We start from the raw sequence: 22,995 nt of genomic DNA, 5'->3' as shown, positions 1-22,995 counted from the left end.
TTACATTGTTTGTCCCTAGAGCTACTACTACTAAAATTATATTCCATATATTCAATCTTAGTTATACTCAAACGAAGGCCTTTAAACTCCAAGGTAGACCTCCATAAATAAAGTTTTTCTGAGATTTTTCTCTCGACTTACCCAAGTGAAGGATATCATCAGCAAAAAGCATACACGAGGGTACATCCTCTTGAAGTGTCTAGTAAGACCAACCATAACTAAAGCAAAAAGATATGGGCTTAAAGCCGATCCCTGATGTAAACCAATAGAAATAAGAAAATATTTGATCAATCCTCCTTTTGTTCGAGCACAAATAACAGTTCTTGTATACACATCTTTAATGACTTGAATATAAGTCATATCAACACCTTTTTTCTCAAGAACTCTCCAAAAGATATCTCTTGAAACTTTATCGTAGGCTTTTTCTAAATCAATAAAAATCATATGTAGATCTTCCTTATTATCTCTGAACATCTCCATCAAACCTCTCAATAAATGTATAGCTTCCATAGTAGACCTGGCCAGCATAAATCTAAATTGATTATGAGAAATCTCTGTTATACTTATTAACCTATGTTCAATTAGTCTCTCTCATAATTTTAATGTATGACATAACAACTTAATTTCTCTAAAATTTGTACACTCTTGTGCATCCCCTCTATTCTTAAAAATGGGACCAAAATATTCTTCCTCCACTCCTCGGGCCAAAATTTTATATATGAAATAAATCAAATTTCAGTAATATAAATATCATTCTTATTTTAATATTTCAATTTTTAGAAGATTTTACATCAAGGAAATTCAAATAGTAATTTGATCGACATCGAAGTGAGTACTAATATTCTTATTCCATGGTAATACTTTTTTTTCGAAACCAAATATATTTATCAGTACTATCATTACTTATATTGAAATTACTGCAAACTCACGATTTTAAATTCTAATGAATTTTTATTCATATTGTAGAAATAATATGTGTGCACAACATTATGTAAATTATCATAGATATTGAATGATTTATAAGTATATTGACTGTTATGCAAATGAGAAATAAATACTTATTATTAAAAAATAATATTTTTATTGGATACTTGTATACACATAATTGAATATGATGAATTCACCCATTGATGGCATTAATGGGAAAATACTAAAGTAATCATGCACGTAAATGAAAAAGAATATTGATGTTGAAGTACCTTAAATGATATAATTTTTAGATGATGCTAATGTACCGGTTGTATAAATATAGAATGATACTGATATATTATTGATCTAGTAAGAATCACTGATAGCATCTCAAATGTTAATATTATTTTATTAAAAGTTTAACTTGCATGCATTTTGCTTTCTTTTTTCTTGTATTGCTTTTGTTTAGGAATATAATTATTCACTGACTTGTTTAACTTAATGTTATTTTTAAATTAACATTTTAGGTTAATTTAATTTATTAAAAGATAAACGATATAAAAGAAAATATTTATAAAAGATGCGGACATCCAGTAACGACGTAAAGTTAAATATACTGCTTAAGTTAATTTAATTAGTGACTCTTTAATTTTGTTAATAACTAGTTATAGAAAATGAAAATCAAAATGTTAAGTCACACCGTCCGACTGTCTATACCGGCCTTAATTAATTCCAAGCTTCGAACTGGGTCGTGACAGGTATTGTGGCAATCTTAATTGTTCCCAAAAAGGACGTATCGAGATGCATGTGAATGTTGTGTATGGAGCCAGATTGTGAAAAAATTTAGAACACATCAGCATTTGGTCGGGCGCCCCAGCGCCCGGCTGCGCACTCCATCGCCTAGTTGCATGCCCCATCACCTGACTAGGAGCCCACGAACAACTCCGGATCAGAGCTCTCGGAAACCTGGTGCCCAGAAGGGGAGCTGTCACGCCAACATACGCTTCTTTTCAGTGTCGAAAGCACAGCGCTTGGAAACTCGACACCAAGGGAGTAGTGCCTAGGCACCTATAACTGATTTTTGTAGTTAAGAAATTTATATTTCATGTTTTTTTGTTGCGACAATGTGTACGACATAACGAATAGTGTGTGCAGAAGAACAAGCGAGGTGGACTTTTGTGATATCTCTTATGCGATAGGGATAAGAGCTTCCTTGAGTGTTCTTGAGTTCCATGGGAGTAGAAAGAGTTGTATGTGGTGTAGTCCGTACATTTCTACAGTTCTTATAGTAATTTTTTTGATGTGGTGTAGCTCCATGGTATTTTCCCATTCCCGGATTTAGCAACGTTAAATATTGGTGTTCCTTGCATTTTGTGTTTTATTACTTTGCGTGCTTCTCTTCTAAGGTTTGCTTCAGATCTCTTGAATTGGTTTCTGTGGTTTTCTCACAAGTGGTATCAGAGCGAAATCTACTGAATTTTTTTTGTTTGAGTGGGAGAAATAGCTGACGAATTGAGCAACAAGGTAGAAAAGTTCATGGATCCAAATTTTCTTTCTGGAAAATGCAAAAAATTTGAGGTATCAAAAGAAATTGTGTTTGTCCCTGGAAAGAATCATCAAGAAGTCTGAATCAATGACTCTAGAAAATGAGAATTATTTGATGAACAACCCTAGGTTTGATCTGACTCTCACCTTCCTCATATGTTGGTTTTAACATTGCAAATGAGAAAACTATTGTGGACCTCATGGTAATAATGATGTACGAGAAGTCTTCAGCTTCAAATAATTTTTTTCTAATGAAGAGGTTGTTCAATATGAAGATGATAGATTGTAGTTCAGTAGCTAAGCATTTGAATAACTTCAATGACTAATCAATTGTGTTTTGTTAGCATCAAGTTCGATGACAAAGTCAAAGCATTGTGAGAAAGTTGAGATAGACTAGTAACTGTGATGAGTAACGTAATATAAAGTTAAACTTTGATGACATAATTGGGTTAATGATGCATGAAGAAGTTTGCAAGAAGGGAAGCGGTGAAACTTCAAATTCATCTTTGAATATTGAAAACAGATAAAAGAATCAAGGTAGAAACAATGGTGGGGAAAGATTCAAGTCCATGAGAGAAAAGTCCAAGTCATGGAGAGAAAAATGTAGAGGTGAATGATAGAACTATGGGAAAAAAAAATCGGTTCAAGCAAGACTGCAAAGCTCCAAATATTGGTGGTGGAGGTCCATATATGAAGCTCTCTATAAATGTCTCCATAGATGACATCCAAGTTGACTCCCTTGTTTTATTCCTAGATAATACTGAATTTTGGATTGTAAATTCAGGTGCCACTTTTTATACATGCTCCAACAAAGCGGTGTTCAAAAACTACTCTCAAATTGATCTAGGGAATGTGTATTTGAGAGATAACAAGGTGTGTTGTATTGTTGGAAATAGTGATGTTAATATAAGGTTGTCAAATGAATCAGTTTGGAAGATTAGTGAAGTTAGACATGTTTTATATTTGAAGAGAATTTTAATTTTTTGAGTGAGTTTGCAAGGTCAAGGTATGTGACTACTTTCACAAGTGATTCGTAAAATGTGACCAGATAGACAATGGTGATGGCTCGTGACAATATTGAAGATACCCCTTCCCTGATCAATGAGATGTCGAAATCTATTTGTGTAACTAGAACAAATATCGGTGTGCAAGTCTTTAGTACCACAAGCTTGATCATATTAGTGGGAAAGGTATACAGTCCCTACTTTTTAAGAACAAACTTCATGATTTACAGACTAGAGTTAATTTTTTGTGAAAATTGTGAAAAGAAAAAGAAAGATTAATTCACTGGTCTATAGGATGCGCATGGTCTTCAATTAACATGCATAAAAATAATGAGTCCAATTTTCTTGCCTTTATATTTTTACTTGTGAGGCGAAGGTGATGACAGGAAAATGTGATCGGCAAGCTAATAAATTACTACATAATTCTTTCCTTCTTTCCACTGGTCCATAATATATTTTTAGAAATAATACAACTCTTTTTGTGGCTATCAGGGAAGAGTTTCTCGGCTTGAGATATATGTGAGGAAAGGAGTAAATCAAAGAGAGGTGCAAATTTGGCTTTATTTTGTGCAGTAAAGCTTGTAAGCATGAAAGAGCAAACAAATTCGCGTGAATATGAAATGGAAGCAACAAAACAAGATCTGCATGATTCGCAAATTGTAAAATAGGAGTGGCTCAGTCTAAGGCAAAGAAAAAGAAATGTGATTGAGAGAGAGCAGGCCTAAATCATTGTCGTGATTTCAAGCTCAAACAAGTAAAAATTCTTCTTAGTTTGTTGTGTCACACGAGCACCCAGGAATCACAAGAAAGCTTTAATCAAGAGTGTGGAGCAGCGCATCAGCTTCAATGTCCAATATAAGAAGAAAAGAGTTTTGATGGTCTTTATGCGTCATGATCCCATCGTTATTTTCCCGGTAGCCCTAGCTAAGAAGTTTTGGGTGTATCTATAGGTTGTGATACGCCATTATTTTTTTGTTGGATTGTGACCAGAGCAAAAGAAGGAAAATCAGTTGGAGGAGAGGTCGCAAGTGACCGTTTCATGCATCCTTTGTGAGTCCCTGCGAATAGGAAGCATATGAAGAAGAGGCTTAGGTCTGCAATTCGAATTTGGAGTTTCAAAGGTCTCATCTACCACGCCCTAACAACGACTCTATTGCAGCTAGCCCTCTTCAAACATAAGAAGACGAGGCTTGAGGAGAGATCCATCGTGCTATTTACCGCGACCGAGAGGATTAAGTAGAACATGTGCTTCAACTAGAGCGGGAAAGGAGACAAGCGGAGCAGTGCTTTGATTCTATTTTTACCGACCTCCAAACTCTCCAAAAGCTTCTCCCTATTTCTTAACAAGGAACGGTTATACATTATTTGAATAAAGCGCCGGACGAAAAAGAGTAGGAACGGTGAATAACTTAGTTTAATTAATTATTCCTTTCTTCTTTTCTTCTTTCTTTTTTTTTATTTTATTTTACGGGTCAATAGTTGCGTCCCTGTGCGCTTAAAAACATGCATTACAAATCATCAAAATAAGCATCTCCACATATATCAAAGGAACAAAATTTACACCTTCGAATAATATCTGCAGCCATTTGGACCTTCAGTGACGAGCATAAGTTTCAGATTAGGATGGAATAGTTTACGAACGACACCATCATCATAAGGATTTTCTCCTCTTGTCAAGAAAGATATTTCCTCTTCACTTACCTGTTTCATGAATTTAATCGGATTCAGTAAGAAGAATTTATAATTTAGACTAAAGAACAGTGAAGAAGTGTACTTTTATGATATCAGCAGTATCCCATATGCTAAGAATTCCCTCTCTAGCACTCTCTGCAGAAGGCCATAATGGTAGTCTCAAGTTAGGATCATAGGAAAGAAGCACCCCAGCATCCTTAGCAGTTTTAGCTGCTGCGACATGAGCAGACTTGCATGGTTCTGTGATAAGACTTATAGATCCATAGTGGAAGATTTTTGCCTAAGTATAATTAAAATATGATAAATATGAAAATTATAAAATCATGAACATTGAAGATGGAACTACATTTGGAAATATGAACATGTTTATAATTACATTCTTTTCCAACACACCTTTCTAATAATATCAAAGTCAATCTCTCCTTCTTCTAGAAGCATGTCAGCACTTGGATTGCGATAAAACATGAATTCTCGTTCTCCATCACTTCGCAATGTGACAAATGCCAAGGCCGTTCTAGCACCAGGATCGAAGCGCAATCCCTCACTGTTCACGTTGTTTTTCTTCAAAATATCAGCTAGCATATATCCAAATTCATCTTCACCAACCTGTGTTTTTACTGAACAACTCAAAAAAGCAGAAAAATACAAAATGATATAAAATAAACGATACAATAGAAGCATTATCACTTAGACTAATTGGTTTTATCTTATGAGGTAGGGTACATTTTCTCAGGATCCAGTTTAGAAGCTCCAGTTGGCTATTTATATGATCTTCACTAGAAGGGAATGACCTGAATTCAGGCCCCAGGAGCTTTATGATCCCATGTAAATCTCATTAGGACACAGACTCAAATAATGGCCCCGCTAAAAGGAATGATAATGCCAATAGAAAATATTTCACAAATTTTAAGGATAAATGTTAATCATAAATAAGCTTGCGAAAATTTCCTAGGCAATGTATTTCTACAATTCAAAAACTTTAAACTTTAAGTTTTTGAATTGATGGGTGCCTATCAATTAGCGTATTGTTCAACTCGACCCTACTGTTCCTCTCCCCTAACAAATGTGCCATAAAGCATGCATTCAGTCAGAAAAATGTGCATGCACTTTTATCCTCTTGGCAATCAATTCTACAAATTACCTATATTGATGAACAAAATTAAATGGAAGTTCAAAGACATAAAAAGCAAAAAAAAAAAATTTCTGAAAATAAATATGACTACAGCATGCTCCTAAAAAATGAAAATGGTATGAAGTTTGGTATGCACTAATCCAACCTTGGAAGTAGCAGAATTATTATTTAGTTAATGCATAAAGTACACTTCCAAGAACTAGTCTGTACCTGAACACAACACATTAAAAATCATCTACAGTAAGCTAGAGGATTCAATCAGGAAATGAGTTGGTTGCTTGGAATCAGAAGCTTATAAAATAACAAAAACTTGTCTTTATGCTAAGAATGGAATTCATCATTCCTAAAATAACAAGTGTTAAATAGGGAATGTTCCCAGTCTACCTTCCCAATAAAAGCAGATTGACCGCCAAGTCGAGCTATGCCCACAGCAACGTTAGCAGGAGCACCTCCAGGTGCTTTCTTGAATGCCGAAGCCTCAGACAATGATAGTCCGCTTGTGGTTGGCACAAAATCGATCAGCATTTCTCCAAAGCAAACAACGAGAGATGAATTATCCAACGGAAGGTCATTATCAGCTGAAAGTGCTTTTATACAATCTGTAGCCATAGGATTATAGTTCAGATCGGGTCAGTGTCAACACGATACATTTAATAATGAAAAGAACGGATCAATAAAATCAAGCAGATAAATTACAAATTAAACCTGGATGACAGATAAAACATTTAAGTGATATTAACTCCGTCTAAATGCTAGACCTCTACTATAACCCTCTACTATAACCAAAAAAAAAAAAGTTGGAACTCTTTTTTAATTCTTCGTCCAATTTTTGTTTTTTCCCCTTTGCACATAATTTCCTTAATTACAACCTACTTGCTAGGGGAAGTCAACCTCTAGACCTACCTGCCAGAGCATATGGTTAGACTAGTCCAAATTCCCAAGTGAGCTTACCATGGGTCCCATGTGTGTCCTAAGCTATCCTAACGCTCGACTTCAATCACCTTAGAAGCATAAGCAAGCCTTAGGCCTAACCCTATTCTAGTACTAGGTTAGAGCAAGCCTAATCCCTTGAGGCATGAGCAAGCCTTTGGCCTAAACCTATTCTAGTACTAGGTTAGAGCAAGCCTAATCCGCTGATCAAAACTCCTTATAGGGGTGTCAATTCCTTAACCCAAGTTTGGCCTTGCTCATCATAAGCTAACCTTAGCAAACCATAGGTCTCTAAAAGGCCCATTGAACCTTAGGTCTACTTAACACATAAGTGATAGTAGAGTTAACCCAAACCATGATAAAAAAATCAAATATTCTTGTTGAATTCAAAATAGGAAAATATAATTGCAAAAATGAAAATAAAAATAGCAACAGACTCAACACAACTGCAACTAAGTTTGTATTTCAAAGAGTTGGTGGCGGTTAGGTGGAGTGGAAGGGTGGCAGTTGATTATAGGAACGAAGGCGGAAGTTTGTGGTTGGACAGCAAAGGAAGGGCAAGAGAGTGTGGTTGGCTGCAGGTGGAGGGTTAGTAACTGTGGTTGGCCAGCTGGTAGGGAAAAAGGGAGGGAGGCAGAGGGCTTGCGGTTGGGGATGACAGGGGAAGGGCAACAAAAGTGCAGGGGTGGCTTGCGGCTAGGAGATTTGCTGGTAGAAAGGTTGGGGCTGCAGGAAGACGGCAAGAAGAGCTGTCCAGCGACTGAAGGGCAAGGTAGACGAGGTGCAGCTGCATGAAGGCAGCAAGGAGAGCAATCCAGCAGCTGCTGGAGGGCAAGGTGAAGAAATTGCGGCTGCAAGAAGACAGCAAGGAGAGCTGTCCGGCGGCTAGAGGCAAAAGGGGAGAGATCTGGAAGGAGTCAACAAAGTGGAACTCCAGAAAAAAAACCAAGGACTGTTTCCGGACGGCTGCAGTGGGTATGGCGACGGCGGCGGCAGAGGGAAGAATGCGGTGGAAGGGAAAATTGAGGATAGTCACCACCTTGGAACAAGACATAGCCGGAGCACCAATCACCCTCGAATACAGCCCTAGAAGGGAGAACTGGAGACGTAGAAGGTTGTCCTGATAGAAAATATACAAGGCACTACCTTAAAACGCCATAATAGCGACCAATATAGACCTAGGGTAAATAGGAGTGGACCCCGCTCCACATAGGAGGAGGGAAGTTCCCGCCTAGAAGGATCGACCAGTCCCTCCTCTGCCTGGACCGAACCGGTCCAGGGGAAGGGGACATGGCAATTTGTTGTGTGTGGGTGTTGGACGCCCGCATTAGTCTCTAGAGGTTGGGAAGCTTCGTCTCATTTATCAAAGCTTCTGCCCACCCATTGAAGCCTTGAAGGTGACGAAGTAATTGTAAACTCTCGGGCTACATCAATTTTATATTGATTGTCGAGTACCTAAAACAACTCTCCACTTTTCGCATCCGGGTCTTAGGACACGACAATGATAGTGTTAAAATCTTTGGGTGATATTCATTCGTAAGGGAATATCCAGAAGTTTTTCTTGATGATTTACTATGGTTACCTCCTATGAGCGAGATTGATATCACTATTAAGCTACTACCAGGTTTTGAGTCAGTATCCAAGGCACCTTATAGAATGGTCGATAAGGAGTTGTAGAAGTTGGAAAAGTCAATTGCAGGTGTTACTAGATAAAGTGTTCGTCGGGCCTAGCACCTCACCATGGGAGCTCCTGTGTTATTTGTGAAGAAGGATGGGAGCTTCAGCATGTGCATTCACCGCATAGAATTGAATAAGCTCAATATGAAGAACAATAAGTATCTATTGCTAAGGATTGATAACTTGTCTGATCCAAGGTTTCTATATTTTCAAAGATTGATTTAAAGTTAGGCTATCACCAACTAGGATAAAGAGGAAGATATAGTGAATACAGCTTTCGGAGCAGATATGAGCACTATGAATTTGTGAAGAATGTTTGGGTTGACTAATGCTCAAATAATTTTTATGGATCTAATGAATAAGGTTTTCTGACAATTTTTTTTTATAATTGTGATTGTATTCATAGATGATATCCTGGTGTATTCAAGAGATGAAACCAACCATACAAATCATTTGCATATTGTTCTGCAGGTTTTTAAGAAGAACAAGCTGAGCTTAAAAGTGTGGCTTTTCTTGGGTATATTATTAACGGAGATGACATATCTATGAATCAGTAAGATTAAGGGATTGCAGATTGGCCAAGGCTTACTACTATTACTGAGATTATGAGTTTTCTAGGTCTAGTTGATTTTTATATGAGATTTGTAGAGGGGTTTTACAGATTGCTATGTCATTATCCATATTAACTCAGAAAGCAGTGAAGTTTGAAGGGTCGGACCATTGTGAGGGAGGCTTTCCAGAAACCGAAGACTAGTTTATTGATTATTCCTTCAAGTTTAGATGGGTTTTAGGACTTTAGCGACACCTCATTAAAAGATTTGGATTGTATACTTGTACAACATGGAAGAGTCATTGATTATGTTTCAAGGCAATTGAAGAATCGTGAAAAGAATTATTTCACATAAGATTCAGAGCTAGCAACAGTTGTGTTCGCACTTAAAATATGGAGTCATTATTTGTATGGAGTTAAATATGAATATTAATAGATCATCTATATTTAATGTATATATTCACTCAAAAATAAGTGAATATGAGACAAAGAAGATGGTTGGAGTTTATTAAAGATTATGATTTGAAAATTCAGTATTATTTGGAAAAGGCAAATATAGTGGCAGATGCGTTGGATAGAAAGGTTTTAGGTAATTTGAATATTTTATTCACTCAACATGAGCAATTACGAGAGGATTTTGAAAGACTGAAGCTACCTTTGATTTTTTAGGGTGATGACAGTATGATTCAATTGAATCAGTTGTCTATACAATCCATTTTGAAGGGTAGAATCAAAGATTCACTAACTACGGATATCACTACTCCGAAGATATTGGATTATGTCAAGGCTGAAAATTTGGAGAAATGTATGTTAGGCATAGATGGAATGTTGAGATAAAAAGACATGATTTATGTTCCAAATATTGATAATCTGAGGAGGGAAATTCTAGAGGTGGCACATTTACCTGACCATATTATTCACCCACGGAGTAATAAAATGTATCAAGAAGTCGAGAACATATTTTGGTGATCAGGACTAAAGATGACTATAATATAATTTATGAATAAGTGTCCTACATGATAATCAAGGTAAAAGATCAGCATCATAGAGTTCTATTACAGCCTTTATTGATTTCATGGTAGAAATGGAAGGAGATTAGTATTAACTTTGTAATTGGATTGCCTAGATCGCGACATCGTCGGGATGTTTTATGGTTAATTGTTGACAGATTGACCAAGTCTGTCCATTTTTTTCCCATTAGATAGACAGATCCAATTGAGAGTTTAGCTATATTATATATGGATCAAATTGTTAGATTGCATGGAGTGTCAAAATCTATTGTCCAACAGAAAAGACAAATTTACTTTTAAATTGTGGAAGAAGATTAAGGAAGCTTTGAGCATCATACGGATGGTCAGTCAAGAAGGACTATTCAAACTTCTATTTCAAGAAGGACTATTCAAACTTTTATTTCATATGAAGTTTTGTATGGAAGAAAGTGTAAAAAACCAATATGATGGGCTGAAGCAGTTGAAAGAAAAGTCATTGGAGCTATGTTAGTCAATGATGTTGCTAAACAGATTAGACTAATTAGAGATAGTCTAATGACAGTGAAGAATAAACAAAAGAAATATGATGCTAAACATGGACCAAAGGAGTTTGAAGTTTGAGAGTTTGTCTTTATCAAATTCAGTCCATTGAAGGGTGTGCAATATTTTGAGAAAGGAAAATTAAGCCATAGATATGTAGGTCCATATGAGATTATAGAAAGGATTGAAAATGTGGCTTACAGATAGGCTCTAGCAGCTCAAATGCAGGGATTGCATAATGTTTTCATATTATTTTCACTTAGAAAGTATATTGCAGATGAATAAAATATGATGATAGCAAACCCAGTTTAACCAAAGAACCATTTCATTTGAATGTTGAAGGAGCAGAAAAAATGATAGTGAGTCTACAAATAAAAAAAAAGTTAACTAGATATTATGCAAAGCGCTTGGCATGGATATGACACAAAAGAAGCAAAAGTAACACAGAGAGATAGATCTTGCAATGAGTGAGATTTTCAATTTGTTGGGGGTATGTTCAACAACAGTATAGAGAAAAAGAGTAGTGGAAAATTGTTGTTTTTTTAATGTCAAATATGCAGAGGGTGTTGATGTCATGGCCCGACCTAGGGGACATGAAATTATCAGAGTGAATTGAAAGACAGGATAAAATTGAATTTATATCACTAACTAATACAAATAATCATGCAAATAAATTGAAAAACCACTAATGATTGAAAACTAATTAAAATAACTAAAAATTAAATTATCTTCCTTCAAATTGACTGTCTTTTATAAGCATTTTTCCCTATGTTACTAATTCTCTAATCAAAGATTAAACTTGAAATTGTTCAATTATATTAATACTTATATTTCTAAACTATAGTAACTTCCGAAAATAATATACATGTTAATCAAACAGAATAAATCAATATAAAAATAAATGATAGTTTACTGCATAATTATGATCATTTAAGAAAATTCATAACATTCTATCATACAATTTTTTTATCTTATTTATATCATTTTTCATCCATAAAAAAAACACCGCTAAATTGTACCAATGAAAGTATGTCAATATCAATATCATTTTTCAATTTACGTGCACATATACCTTAGTGTCCCTAATTAGTATTATAAAAGAGTGAATTTCATCACTCAATCATATACATACAAGCATTCAATATAATTCATATCATTCATATTTTTATATTATTCAGTTCAATATATAATATACATCTTATAATAACAGCTAATCCTATTGAAAAACTTATAGTTTTCATAACAAGATGACCAATATATAAAAAAGCAAATAATCAAAATAAAATCGTGTGATTAATTTTAACAAATATCAGTCGCAACCTATGTAATTAATTTATAAAAATAAAATACTAATATAATTTAAAAGTAAGAGTACTCACATGAACTCTCGATAACTGACTTTTTCCTTTCACTTCCACTTCTTTTGAATGAGCACCTAGTTTTAAGCTTGTTAATTAGTTTTTAAATAATGTTTATCATTTAATTAGGCACTAATAATTAGATTATTAATTTTTTCAAATTAATATTCACTTTTTTGTTTTATTCCTCTTTTTTTTTATTTAAAGTATGAATATTTATTTCTACCCAAATTCAATCAAATTTATTTGCATTTTTTGTCAATTATTTACTAGATAAACTTTCTTTTCTTATCTTTATTGAATGTTTTTTTTGCAAACTTAATATTTTTAAATTAAATTTCATCTTCTTTTAACACATAATTTTACACAATCTAAATATAGCTACTAATATATTCTTCTCTTTTTTATAAATGTGCTCATATTTTTTATATATATATATATATATATATATATTAAGACACTAATCACCCTCTTTTTAACAAATTAAATTTTTAATGAAATTTTAAATCTTAAGTTAGAAATATCATGTCCACAAATAATTTAAATTTAATTATTGGATTCAAAAAACTCCAAAATAAACTTAGAGATAATTTTTTAAATTCTAAAAATTAACATTATAAATAGAAATAAATTTTAAAATAAAATTTCTAATTTTCATTTTACCTTAATCAGTCTCATTGTACTAACTAAAACTTATTTTGTCACGACTAAATGTTTGCCTCAATCTCAGCCCTCGTTATGGGTGTAAACGAGTTGAGTCGAGCTCGAGCCACCTTCGGTTTGTGCTTGGGTTTGATTAATTTAATCAAGTTTAATTCTACGAGTTCGAGTAAGCTCACGAGTCAGCTTGATTAAGATGAAAGAGAAAAAAAAGTATTAATTTAAGCTAATATTATAATTAAATGACAAATGAACTATGAGATAAATAATAGGAAACTATTTGATATTGAATATAAAATATCCATTTTTAATAATTTAAAAAATATTTAAATTTAAATGTATTTTAAGTATTTTTTTCTTAATTACTTTTTAAACAAGGCGTCTCGCGAGTTAACAAGCCGAGGCTAGCGTGACCTTGGCTTGTCAGCTCATCCAGCTCAGTTTACAAGCCACATTGCTACTTCAAATTCGCTAGAAATTGTGGGTATAGTTGCCCTCCCTCTCTCCTCTTATAATAGTGAGCCTAACCCCCCCTGCTCGCTTCAACTTCTAATTCTCCTCCTCCCCTTTGCCTCCTTTTTCCTTCGACTACATTGTTGATGCTAGCTAGTATTATTTATGGTGTGTTACAATTCAGAAATGTGTGGATGCAATTGGTAGTTTCTTGCATAATTTGTGATATTTGAAAGATTCTGACTGATGATGATTTATTGCAGTGATGAAATGTGACCAGCCATAACAAGAAATGATAGATTTGAATAATGCAATGAGATACTTGAGCTCGAAGGAGACGGTTGTGAAAGAATATATCTAGAAAGAGTTCGAGATAATCAAATAAGAAGATTTTCTCAATGAAAATAACCATAACAGGATCCTTGATTCTAATATTAGCAATTTTAATTGTTTAATACTCAAAAAACTAAAGAAGGAAAGAATATTGATATAGGGAGCATACAATGGTATCCAATGCAAATAAACTAACCCCGGTAACTCAACTCAGTTTAATGTCACATCATAAATGCAAAGAGAGAACCTGAAAGCTCCAATATTGAAATATGCAAGAAAAGAAAGTGGCACCCTTCCTAATTGAACATAGTAAAGGAAACCCTATTAATGAGAAATAGGAAAACCTACCAAGTAGCCCATCAAACGGAAATATTTTTATTCATATATTTTTTATTAAATATTTAAATTCTTGTTTGTTTGATCAAAGATTTGACTCCGTGGTCTGAAATATATCATTCATAAAGTGTTGAAGTTAAAAACTAAGAACATTTTCTAAATATTTTTAAAATTTTGACATTTCTTAGATCTCAGTTAGATAATTTTGGCCCGCAATAGCAAAATCAACGCATGTTATTGTCTTTTTCGGCAACTGGATAACTACGCATTCCCGAGCAAGCTCACCAATTTAATTGAAAGTTAAGAAATTGCATGGACTGTAATAAGCAAAATAAGAAAAAGGAACCGGAGCTCCCAACCTCGGCTTCTTCCATCTGGGAGAGGAAAGCATGAGCTAACAATAGAGGGCAGATGCCATGTCGGATTTATATTAACTACCCAAGATTAAAAAAGGACAAAAAATACCCTCTAACCAAGGAAATAAATCTTTCAAAAATGTGTCAATGTTACATCAAATCTCGCAACTAACACATCTACTAGGCTTTATGCTTGGAGTTTGATTTACTCTTTCACCTCTTTTACCCCAAACATCATTCACCTCCTAAACAACTATGGTAAATTGTTCAATTCAAGGCTTGACATATTCCTCCTAGTCTTTTGGCTCAAAGGTTTCATCTTTCGTACCAACTAAAAAAAATGATACACTCAAAGGATTGATTATGCTTTATTTTTTGGGTTCTAATAAAAAAAATACATTATTATGATCGAATGCCTCGTACAATCCCTGATGACCTTGCCTACCTTGATCATCTTGCCCATTAACAAGAGTTCGTCTCAAGCTAGTCCTTAATCTCACTCAGGATGATTTTGATATCATTGGTGACAAAGTGGATTGAAGAGCGAGGAGGCTCTATATTTTATAGCATGTATGAGGCTACAAAGCCTTATTCAAACATTAATCTCAAACAAAATTAGAAGTAAGCTTCCATATCTCCTCCTCTTCCATATTTATTTTGGGTGATTTTATTTAAAAATTCATTTTTGGAGAATATTTTCCTAAATAGAAAAATAAGAGAGACATATACAGTTAATGGAATGCATTATAAGAGATATAAAGTTGATGCGTGCTAAAAAATTTATGGCGATAGAATAATTGATTATAGTCTTAACATTGCACGAGAATTTATCACACACTCAGCTAAAAGAAAATAATCAGTAATGACAACAAAAGTTTTTTACGTGGAAACTCGTAAAGAGAAAAAAACACGGTGTCTGGTCCAGATGTAAGAATCCACTATATGTTGATGATTAGAGACCCCTTATCCCACAGACGGGAAATAGTTGCTATGTTTTTCAAGTTACAACTTCGATTGACAGCTTCCGATTGGTGGTGGTCAATGGTGATTGGTGGTGATTGACGGTGGTCAGCAGTCGAAGACGATCGATGGTTGTTGACGGCAACAGTAGTGCTTGACGCCAATTAGTGGTTGGCAAAGGCAATCGACAGCGGTCGACAGCAATTGGCGGTGATCGATGGAGGTCGGCGGGTGTTTGCGACGATCGGCGATAGTCGGCGGTGGTCAAAGGTGGCCAAAGGAGATCTACATTAACAAGGGCGGTGTCGCACTTCAGCTCGTTCTCAAATCTTTAAGTTCTCTCTCAAGTCTCTCGCCTCCCCTCATGAGAGGGTTGGCTTTAGTTCTAGTGTTGTGGGTGCAATTAATACATGAATATGAATGACTTTGGTTGGACGATCCAGAGAGCTTCCTTCAATCAGACGGCGTTTAATGGATATTTGAGTGTCTTAACGATGTTTGAATAAGCAATCTTGGGCTCGTTGAATTCGACATGTCGAGACGCTCGATTCGACTATAGGCTTGCTAGATTTGACATTTTTTTAACCTTCTATAATACTTGATTTGAGCTTTATTTGACTCAGATTGAACTAATTTTGGTAACAATGAGTTCTTCTTGTCGAGCTGATCAATTTGACTATAAGTTTGCTGAAATTTGAGTTCTGGATGAGTTTTTTATCGAGGTTTAAATATTTCTTGCTCAAAAACCTGTATCGAGATTTATGTCATGTCTTAAGGTTTGTGCCAAAATATGGAGATTTGCTTGAGATATATCAGTTGTCCATTTATTTTTAGGTGAGATCACTTTGTCAACCGAAAATATCAAAATCTAAAGCCTTTTCTACTTGCAGTGAAACCCCTCACAAAATCATAACATGTGTTGTAGAATCCCAAAGTACCATGTGGAGTAACGACTCATGCCAAATTTAGTGTAACAATGCACCCCATATACATTGCAACATGCATTCTGCTTACGACGGAACAATGCTCCCTACATACGGTGTAACAATAACTCCCGAAAATGGTGTAACAGTGCACACTGTAATAACTGCTTACAACCGTCGTACTGATGATACAGTGACTTTCTCTTTCCAACATACCAATACGGCTTATGTGACCAACTACGACATACACATGCAACTTCCAACTCTGGTCTCTATGGCTCACAGAGCTTATAATAGCTGGGGCAACTCAAACTCAGGCCTCTACAACCTACGAATGTTATCTTAGCTCACATAACTCCCAACTCCCGCATTTACGGACTATGTGGTCCACAACTCTTGCACCTCACAACCCTAGCATTCAAAGCCTACATATGTTATTACAACTAGCAGTAATGACCTATGTGACAAAGTACAACCTACATAGTACACAGCTCATACTGTTCTCAACTCCGGCCTCTACGACTTACAAATGTTTTTACAGCTCACCATGCCAACTTACATGGCTTACAACTCTTGCAGCTCCTTATTACGGCCTCTTCGGCCAACCGATGCTCCTAAAGCAACTATATATTATCCACTTGGCTAACTACTATCATGTATTTTAAATGTATTCTCTATGATAAGATACGATAGAGCCACCGTTTACAACATTCACGACGGACTACTGACTTCATAATAATCGATTATGGCCTCTGCAGCCCATTACAACTATTACTCCTAAAATATCATTGTACTTTAACTCTGTAATTCCATCTTCTCTAAATCAAGAGAAGAGTGGGCATGCTTATTCACCATTATAAAAGATATTATTTCAACTGAGTCAGACCCCACGATTTGCTCCCCTTTTTGGGATTGTTTCGTAAAAATTGAGATGTCTCCTTCTACCTACTTTTCTTTACTTAGTTGTATGCTAGATTTTCATACAATGTTGAGATGCAAAATAATCATTCTATGGTCGTGACTCTTTTGACATGTATCAATATTAGTTCAGAGCTAAAACATTCAAAATATATGCCTATCAGCATAGTAATGACCAGGGCAACCACACTTGCGATATACAGGAAAATATGAATACTCTGAGTAGAATTTGACCGCTCAACATACATATGCATTTAATGCACCATCAAATGGTGACGTTAAAAACATGCATAGAATTATCTAATGATGATAGCTATTGCAAATGAATTTCTAAGCTTAATATATTATATATATAATCATAACAAAGATGTAAGCACAAACATAATTTACATGTTGATTTTGCACGAGCGTACTCAATGCTGAACTTAGGTAATATTTAGATTAAAACAATAATGATCCAGAGCTTTAAGAATTGGATAAAAAAAGTTGAAATGGACATCACTTCTATCACTTCTGAGAAAATTTGGTTAGGCACACAACACCATGGATATTGGCAAAAGATTGTGATTGAATATTTCTTTTCGTATTGTTCAAACTGTCGTATGTTTTGTCACTCTAGTTCTCAATGTCATCAGCTACACCCCCACCTCAGATCAAATAAGCAAAGTATTCTGCCAAAGATAGTGATTCCCCCTCCATCTAATATGCTCCAAGTTATTGACATAATTGATCAACAAAAGAATACCCCTGAAGATATCACTATCCTCAGAGGCAATATGTCAATCATTCAATCTCCATACAATGTCATAGTTTCCTCATCTTTGGAGCCTCTTTTCATGGGGGCAAGGGAGACATTTCAGACTTCACCTGCCCTAGAACCTATCACTGATGTTATGGATGACAATATTATTACTTCTCTACCGCCTCATCAAGTCGAGCAAGATGTTAATGTTACTCAGGCATATGGGGTTCATGATGTGCAATAGTCTACACATGTTCGGTCACCTTTGGACAAATCCACTGATCAGATAAGTCAATCCTCGAATGAGGAATGACAAGTTTACACATCCAGAAGGAAGAAAAATGAATGGAGACCTACTTGAGCTCAGGAATTTGATGGAAGATACTTTAGTTACTTCGGGTAATGATACACACCTCACCAATTTGTCAGTCGGCTCCCTTCCGAGAACTCGAGGCAGAGGCCGGACTAAACTGAGTCGTCCCCAGCTTTTTGCGTGCATTGATGGTTTTTGTTTTTTTTTATCTTATATGTATCTTTTCTTTTTTGGGATTTTGTGTGTGTTGTATCGTGTGGGTTGAGTGTCTTCTTTTAGGCTCACTCATACAACCTATCTGTATCTTTTCCTCTTTAATATATTTGCCCTAAAGTTTTTTCAATATATAAAGATGTTAATCATCCTCTTTTTAACAAATTAATTTTTTAATGAAATTTTAAATCTTAAGTTAGAAATATCATGTCCACAAATAATTTAAATTTAATCATTGGATTCAAAAAAACTCCAAAATAAACTTAGAGATAATTATTAATATTCTAAAAATTAACATTATAGATAGAAATAAAATTTAAAATCAAAATTCTAATTTTCATTTTACCTTAATCAGTTTCATTGTACTAAGTAGCACTTACTTTGTCACAACTAAATGTTTGCCTCAACCTCAGCCCTTGCTAGGGGTGTAAACGAGTTGAGTCAAGCTCAAGCCACCCTAGGCTTGTGCTTGGGTTTATTAATTTAATCGAGTTTAATTCTACGAGTTCGTGTCAGCTCACGAGTCGGCTTGTTTAACATGAAAGAGAAAAAAAAGTATTAATTTAAGCTAATGTTATAATTAAATGACAAATGAACTATGAGATAAATAATATGAAACTATTTGATATTAAATATAAAATATACATTTTTAAACATTTTTAAGAATTTTAAAAAAATTTAAATTTAAATGTGTTTTAAGTATTTTTTTATTAATTATTTTTTAAACGAGCCGGCTCACGAGCTAACAAGTCGAGGCTAGCTTGAGCTTGGCTTGTCAGCTCAATTCACAAGCCACCTTGCTACTTCAAATTCGCTAGAAATTGTGGGTATAGTTGTCCTCCCTTCCTCCCTCCCTCTTCTTGTAATAGTGAACCTAAGCCCCCTGCTCGCTTGAACTTCTAATTCTCCTCCTCCCCTTTGCCTACTTGTTCCTTCGACTAAATTGTTGATGCTAGCAAGCACTAATTAAGGTATGTTACGGTTTAGAAATGTGTGGACGGAATTGGTAGTTTCTTGCATAATTTGAGATATTTGAAAGATTCTGACTGATGATGATTTCTTGCATTGATGAAATGTGGCCAGCCATAACAAGACATGATAGATTTGAAGAATTCAAGGCTTGGAGACGAAGAACGGAGGTAGGAGATACATCATTAGATACTTGAGCTCGAAGGAGATGGTTGTGAAAGACTATATCTAGAAAGAGTTCAAGATAATCAAATAAGAAGATTTTATCAATGAAAACAACCATGACAAGATCCTTGATCCTAATATCAGCAATTTGAACTTTTTAGTACTCAAAAAATTAAAGAAAGTAAGAATAATGATATAGAGAGCATACAATGGTATCTAATGCAAACAAACTAACCACGGTAACTCAACTCAGTTTAATGTCATATCATAAATGCAAAGAGACGTCAAATAAGCAACACTAAGAATCTGAAAGCTCCAATATCGAAATATGCAAGAAAAGAAAGTAATGCAAATTCAGAGGAAATTATGGAGGAGGATTTGGAAACCGAGACAAATCAGGAAGGGCAATAAATCCTAATTTCAAATTCAAAATTCAAATTCGGCAAAAGGAAGTTTTAAAAGTGACATTTTAAGAAGCTCAATTAAAGGCTCCCATTTTATAAGTTAATTAAAGTTTTTTTTTTTCGGTTATGTTTTCCTTTATGTTATGTGTTTATTTGCTTTCCTAAAAGTAATTTTATAATTTATTACCTTCCCAGTTGTGATGGGAGGTTTGTAATATGTTTCTATTGTTTAAATGGAGTAAGAAGAAAGATGGAGGCAGTGACTATTGCTACTAATTCATGATTTCTCTTGAATTCCGTTGGTGAGTTTCCAACAGCGTAGAGGGATTCTGCTTTACCCCTCTCTTGAGTCTAACGAGATATTGAACTTAGGGGTTAGGCATCAGTTTGGTATCAGAGCCGACCGAAGTTCCCTCACTACGAAGTCTTCATCTCATGCCTGTAACTCGCAGTGGTAGCTCATATGCCATGGCGAACAACTCGCACCCAAATGACCAAAACCCCATCAATCATCACACAAATCAACCCCAGCTACAGCACCAAATCCACCCCAGCTACAGCACCAAATCCACCAACTCACCACCGCTTTAGAGCAACTCACTCCTCGGCTTGATGTTATGGAGGAACGCTATGCGCAAACGGAGTATGGCCTTAGTAATCAACAAGGACAAGAAGCAGCTCGTCGGAGAAAAAGTGACGACAGCGACGGACACGCGGAGGACGTAGAGGACGATGATGAATCTCAGGAGCTGGAGAACCGTGAATCGCGAGTCCAGCGCCACTGGCGGAGTTTCCGCCGAGGACAAGTCGAGCGTAGTCTAGATTATCAACCTCTAGACGAACTCACCAAGAGAATGAAGATTAATGTGCCAGATTTTTACGGGAAGCTGGATCCCAACGCGTTCGAGGATTGGTTAACAGCAATTGAGGATTATTTCGATTGGTTTTCCGTCTCAGAGGATGGGAGGGTTCGGTACGTCCGGATGAAATTGAAGGGGCATGTGCGAGCATGGTGGGGAAGTGTGGAAGAACAGTTACGACATACGCGGCGTCCAGCGGTCTCCAATTGGGAAGAAATGAAGGAGAGGTTTGTTGACCTCATTTTTAGTGAGGTCTAGTCTTCCTCTTAGAGTTTAGGATCTAGCCTTAGGGACCTCCCTTCGACTATCTTAGAACCTTAGAAATGGGACCCGTCTCATTTTAGAAATTTAACCTACTCGATACTTTTTTGTAGTTTTGCGTGTGTGGTATCGACTTCTAACACTTAGAAAGATGAAACCAACATGAGGAAACCCAAAAGGGATTCCTATAGGACCTTCCTGAGCCTTAGAGTGGCCTTTTGCACAATTCGCACTCCCGCGCGCACAAACTTCGCAATTCGGAAAGTCGGGGCGTCTGATCACCTCAATTCGCTTCGTTTGCACTGTTACTTGTCGAATGCTCGAGTTAACCCTTTGAAGCGATCGATCGCGGGTCGAGATTTTGGGAAATTTGAGTTTTGACGCGTTTTTGACCTGATTGTCGACGTCGTCGTCCGAGCGACCCCGGATGACAAAACGGGCTACACCGGCACGTCCGGAGCGTCGATTTTGCCTAGGGAAGATACTCATTTTGTTACGTTGCCGCGCGCGAGTAAATCGAATGTGATTTAATATATATATATATATATATTTATATATATATATGTATATATATATATATATATTAAGTTATATTAAAATTTTCACAATTAATATACTCATTGTAAAGGGGATGGATGCTTTCTTAAATTTGAACTCTTCGTCACAAAAAGTCTGTTTAGTTCTCGTAAGTTTACTTTTGAAAGTTTATCAATTAGTTTAATTAACTTAGTTGTTTAGTTGACCTCGTTCGTCCTTGCCTGACACGCTCCCTGCCCGCGGCCTTCCTTCCCGAAGTCGTGTCAGTCTCTCTGAGCTGTGGTTTTCCTTTTCTTGGTAGTTTGACTCTGGGAGGTTTGCTCCCTGGTACACTTGAATGGAAAATGTTCTCTTCTTCCCAATGCTTCCCTCGCTGCCACTACTCTCGCCGTTTGGTCCGAAAGACTTTGGTGGTTTCGCCTTCTGTGAGCAGGGAGAGTGTCATTTTCTTATTTGGCCCGATTCGAGTGTCGTGGACTGTTGGGGGTGGTCTTCTTTCTCTTCTCCTCTATTTTCTGCCTATATAGACAGTTCCTTTTGAAATTTTTGAGGTTGTTAAAAAAAAGTTTGCAAAAAAAAAAAGAGAGTGGGAAATTTTCGGCTGTGAAAAGATTGGAGAGGGAATTTCTGTGAGAGCACTTCTTTGGGGTGAACTCTTGTGTTGCAGGGTTTTACTTTGGCATTCTAGAGGTACTCTCATTTCCCCTCTTTCTTCTCAGTGTCTCGTTGCCTTTCGATCTTCGCATGGTTTTGGTGGATAGTACAGCATGCTAGTTCTCTTTATTTATTTATTTTTTTTTTCTTTCAAGCATTCACTCTAGAAGCATGTGAGCATGTGAAGGATAGAAGGTGAAGGATAGAAGTATGAGCATGTTTTAGGAGTTCGATTTGATTACTTGCTTAGAATGGTGGGAGTATAGCATGGCATAAATGTTCTCCTTCTCTTTACTTGCTTGAGATGAAACAGTGGCATAGTTCTATTATTGTGAATAGGAAGCTTGAAATATGGTCTTGAAATAATTTTAGCTCCTCTTTCAAGCATGTTGGGGTTTTGGCTTTGGCATCTTATGACTGGTTCTTACTTAAAATGAATGCTAGAGAGCTTGTTTTACTTCTTATACATATGTGGGGTTCGGTTTAGATTGTTTCATGCGGTATCACCCCTGTTCAAATATTCCCCTGTTCAAATATCTGTTGGAATTGTTTCATGCCTGGAATATTTAGATATGCAGGTGATTCATCGGTTTAGAGGCTTGGTTTTGGCGT

General features: G+C 35.8%; 1 protein-coding gene across 3 annotated transcripts in view; it reads right to left on the bottom strand.

Moving 5' to 3' along the window:
- LOC110028515 (probable fructokinase-6, chloroplastic) overlaps nucleotides 1-22,995 on the bottom strand; it is a 52,456-nt gene that overhangs the window by 20,481 nt on the left and 8,980 nt on the right. For 2 of the 3 annotated variants that reach the window (XM_020730402.1, XM_020730403.1), the window contains exons 2-5: nucleotides 6,667-6,881; nucleotides 5,544-5,756; nucleotides 5,233-5,430; nucleotides 5,022-5,159 (exon numbers count right to left, since the gene is read on the bottom strand). In XM_020730402.1, coding sequence (XP_020586061.1) covers nucleotides 5,022-5,159; nucleotides 5,233-5,430; nucleotides 5,544-5,756; nucleotides 6,667-6,881 — 764 coding nt within the window. Of the gene's footprint in view, nucleotides 1-5,021; nucleotides 5,160-5,232; nucleotides 5,431-5,543; nucleotides 5,757-6,666; nucleotides 6,882-14,467; nucleotides 14,476-22,995 lie in introns of those variants that run through there. The other variant, XM_020730404.1, reaches the window with a different exon arrangement.

This window comes from Phalaenopsis equestris, unplaced genomic scaffold (genome assembly GCF_001263595.1).
Source record: "Phalaenopsis equestris unplaced genomic scaffold, ASM126359v1 Scaffold000513, whole genome shotgun sequence".
NCBI classification, from domain to species: domain Eukaryota; kingdom Viridiplantae; phylum Streptophyta; class Magnoliopsida; order Asparagales; family Orchidaceae; genus Phalaenopsis; species Phalaenopsis equestris.
Note: the sequence above shows the minus strand (reverse complement) of the source record. Positions and strands in the feature narration are given on the sequence as shown.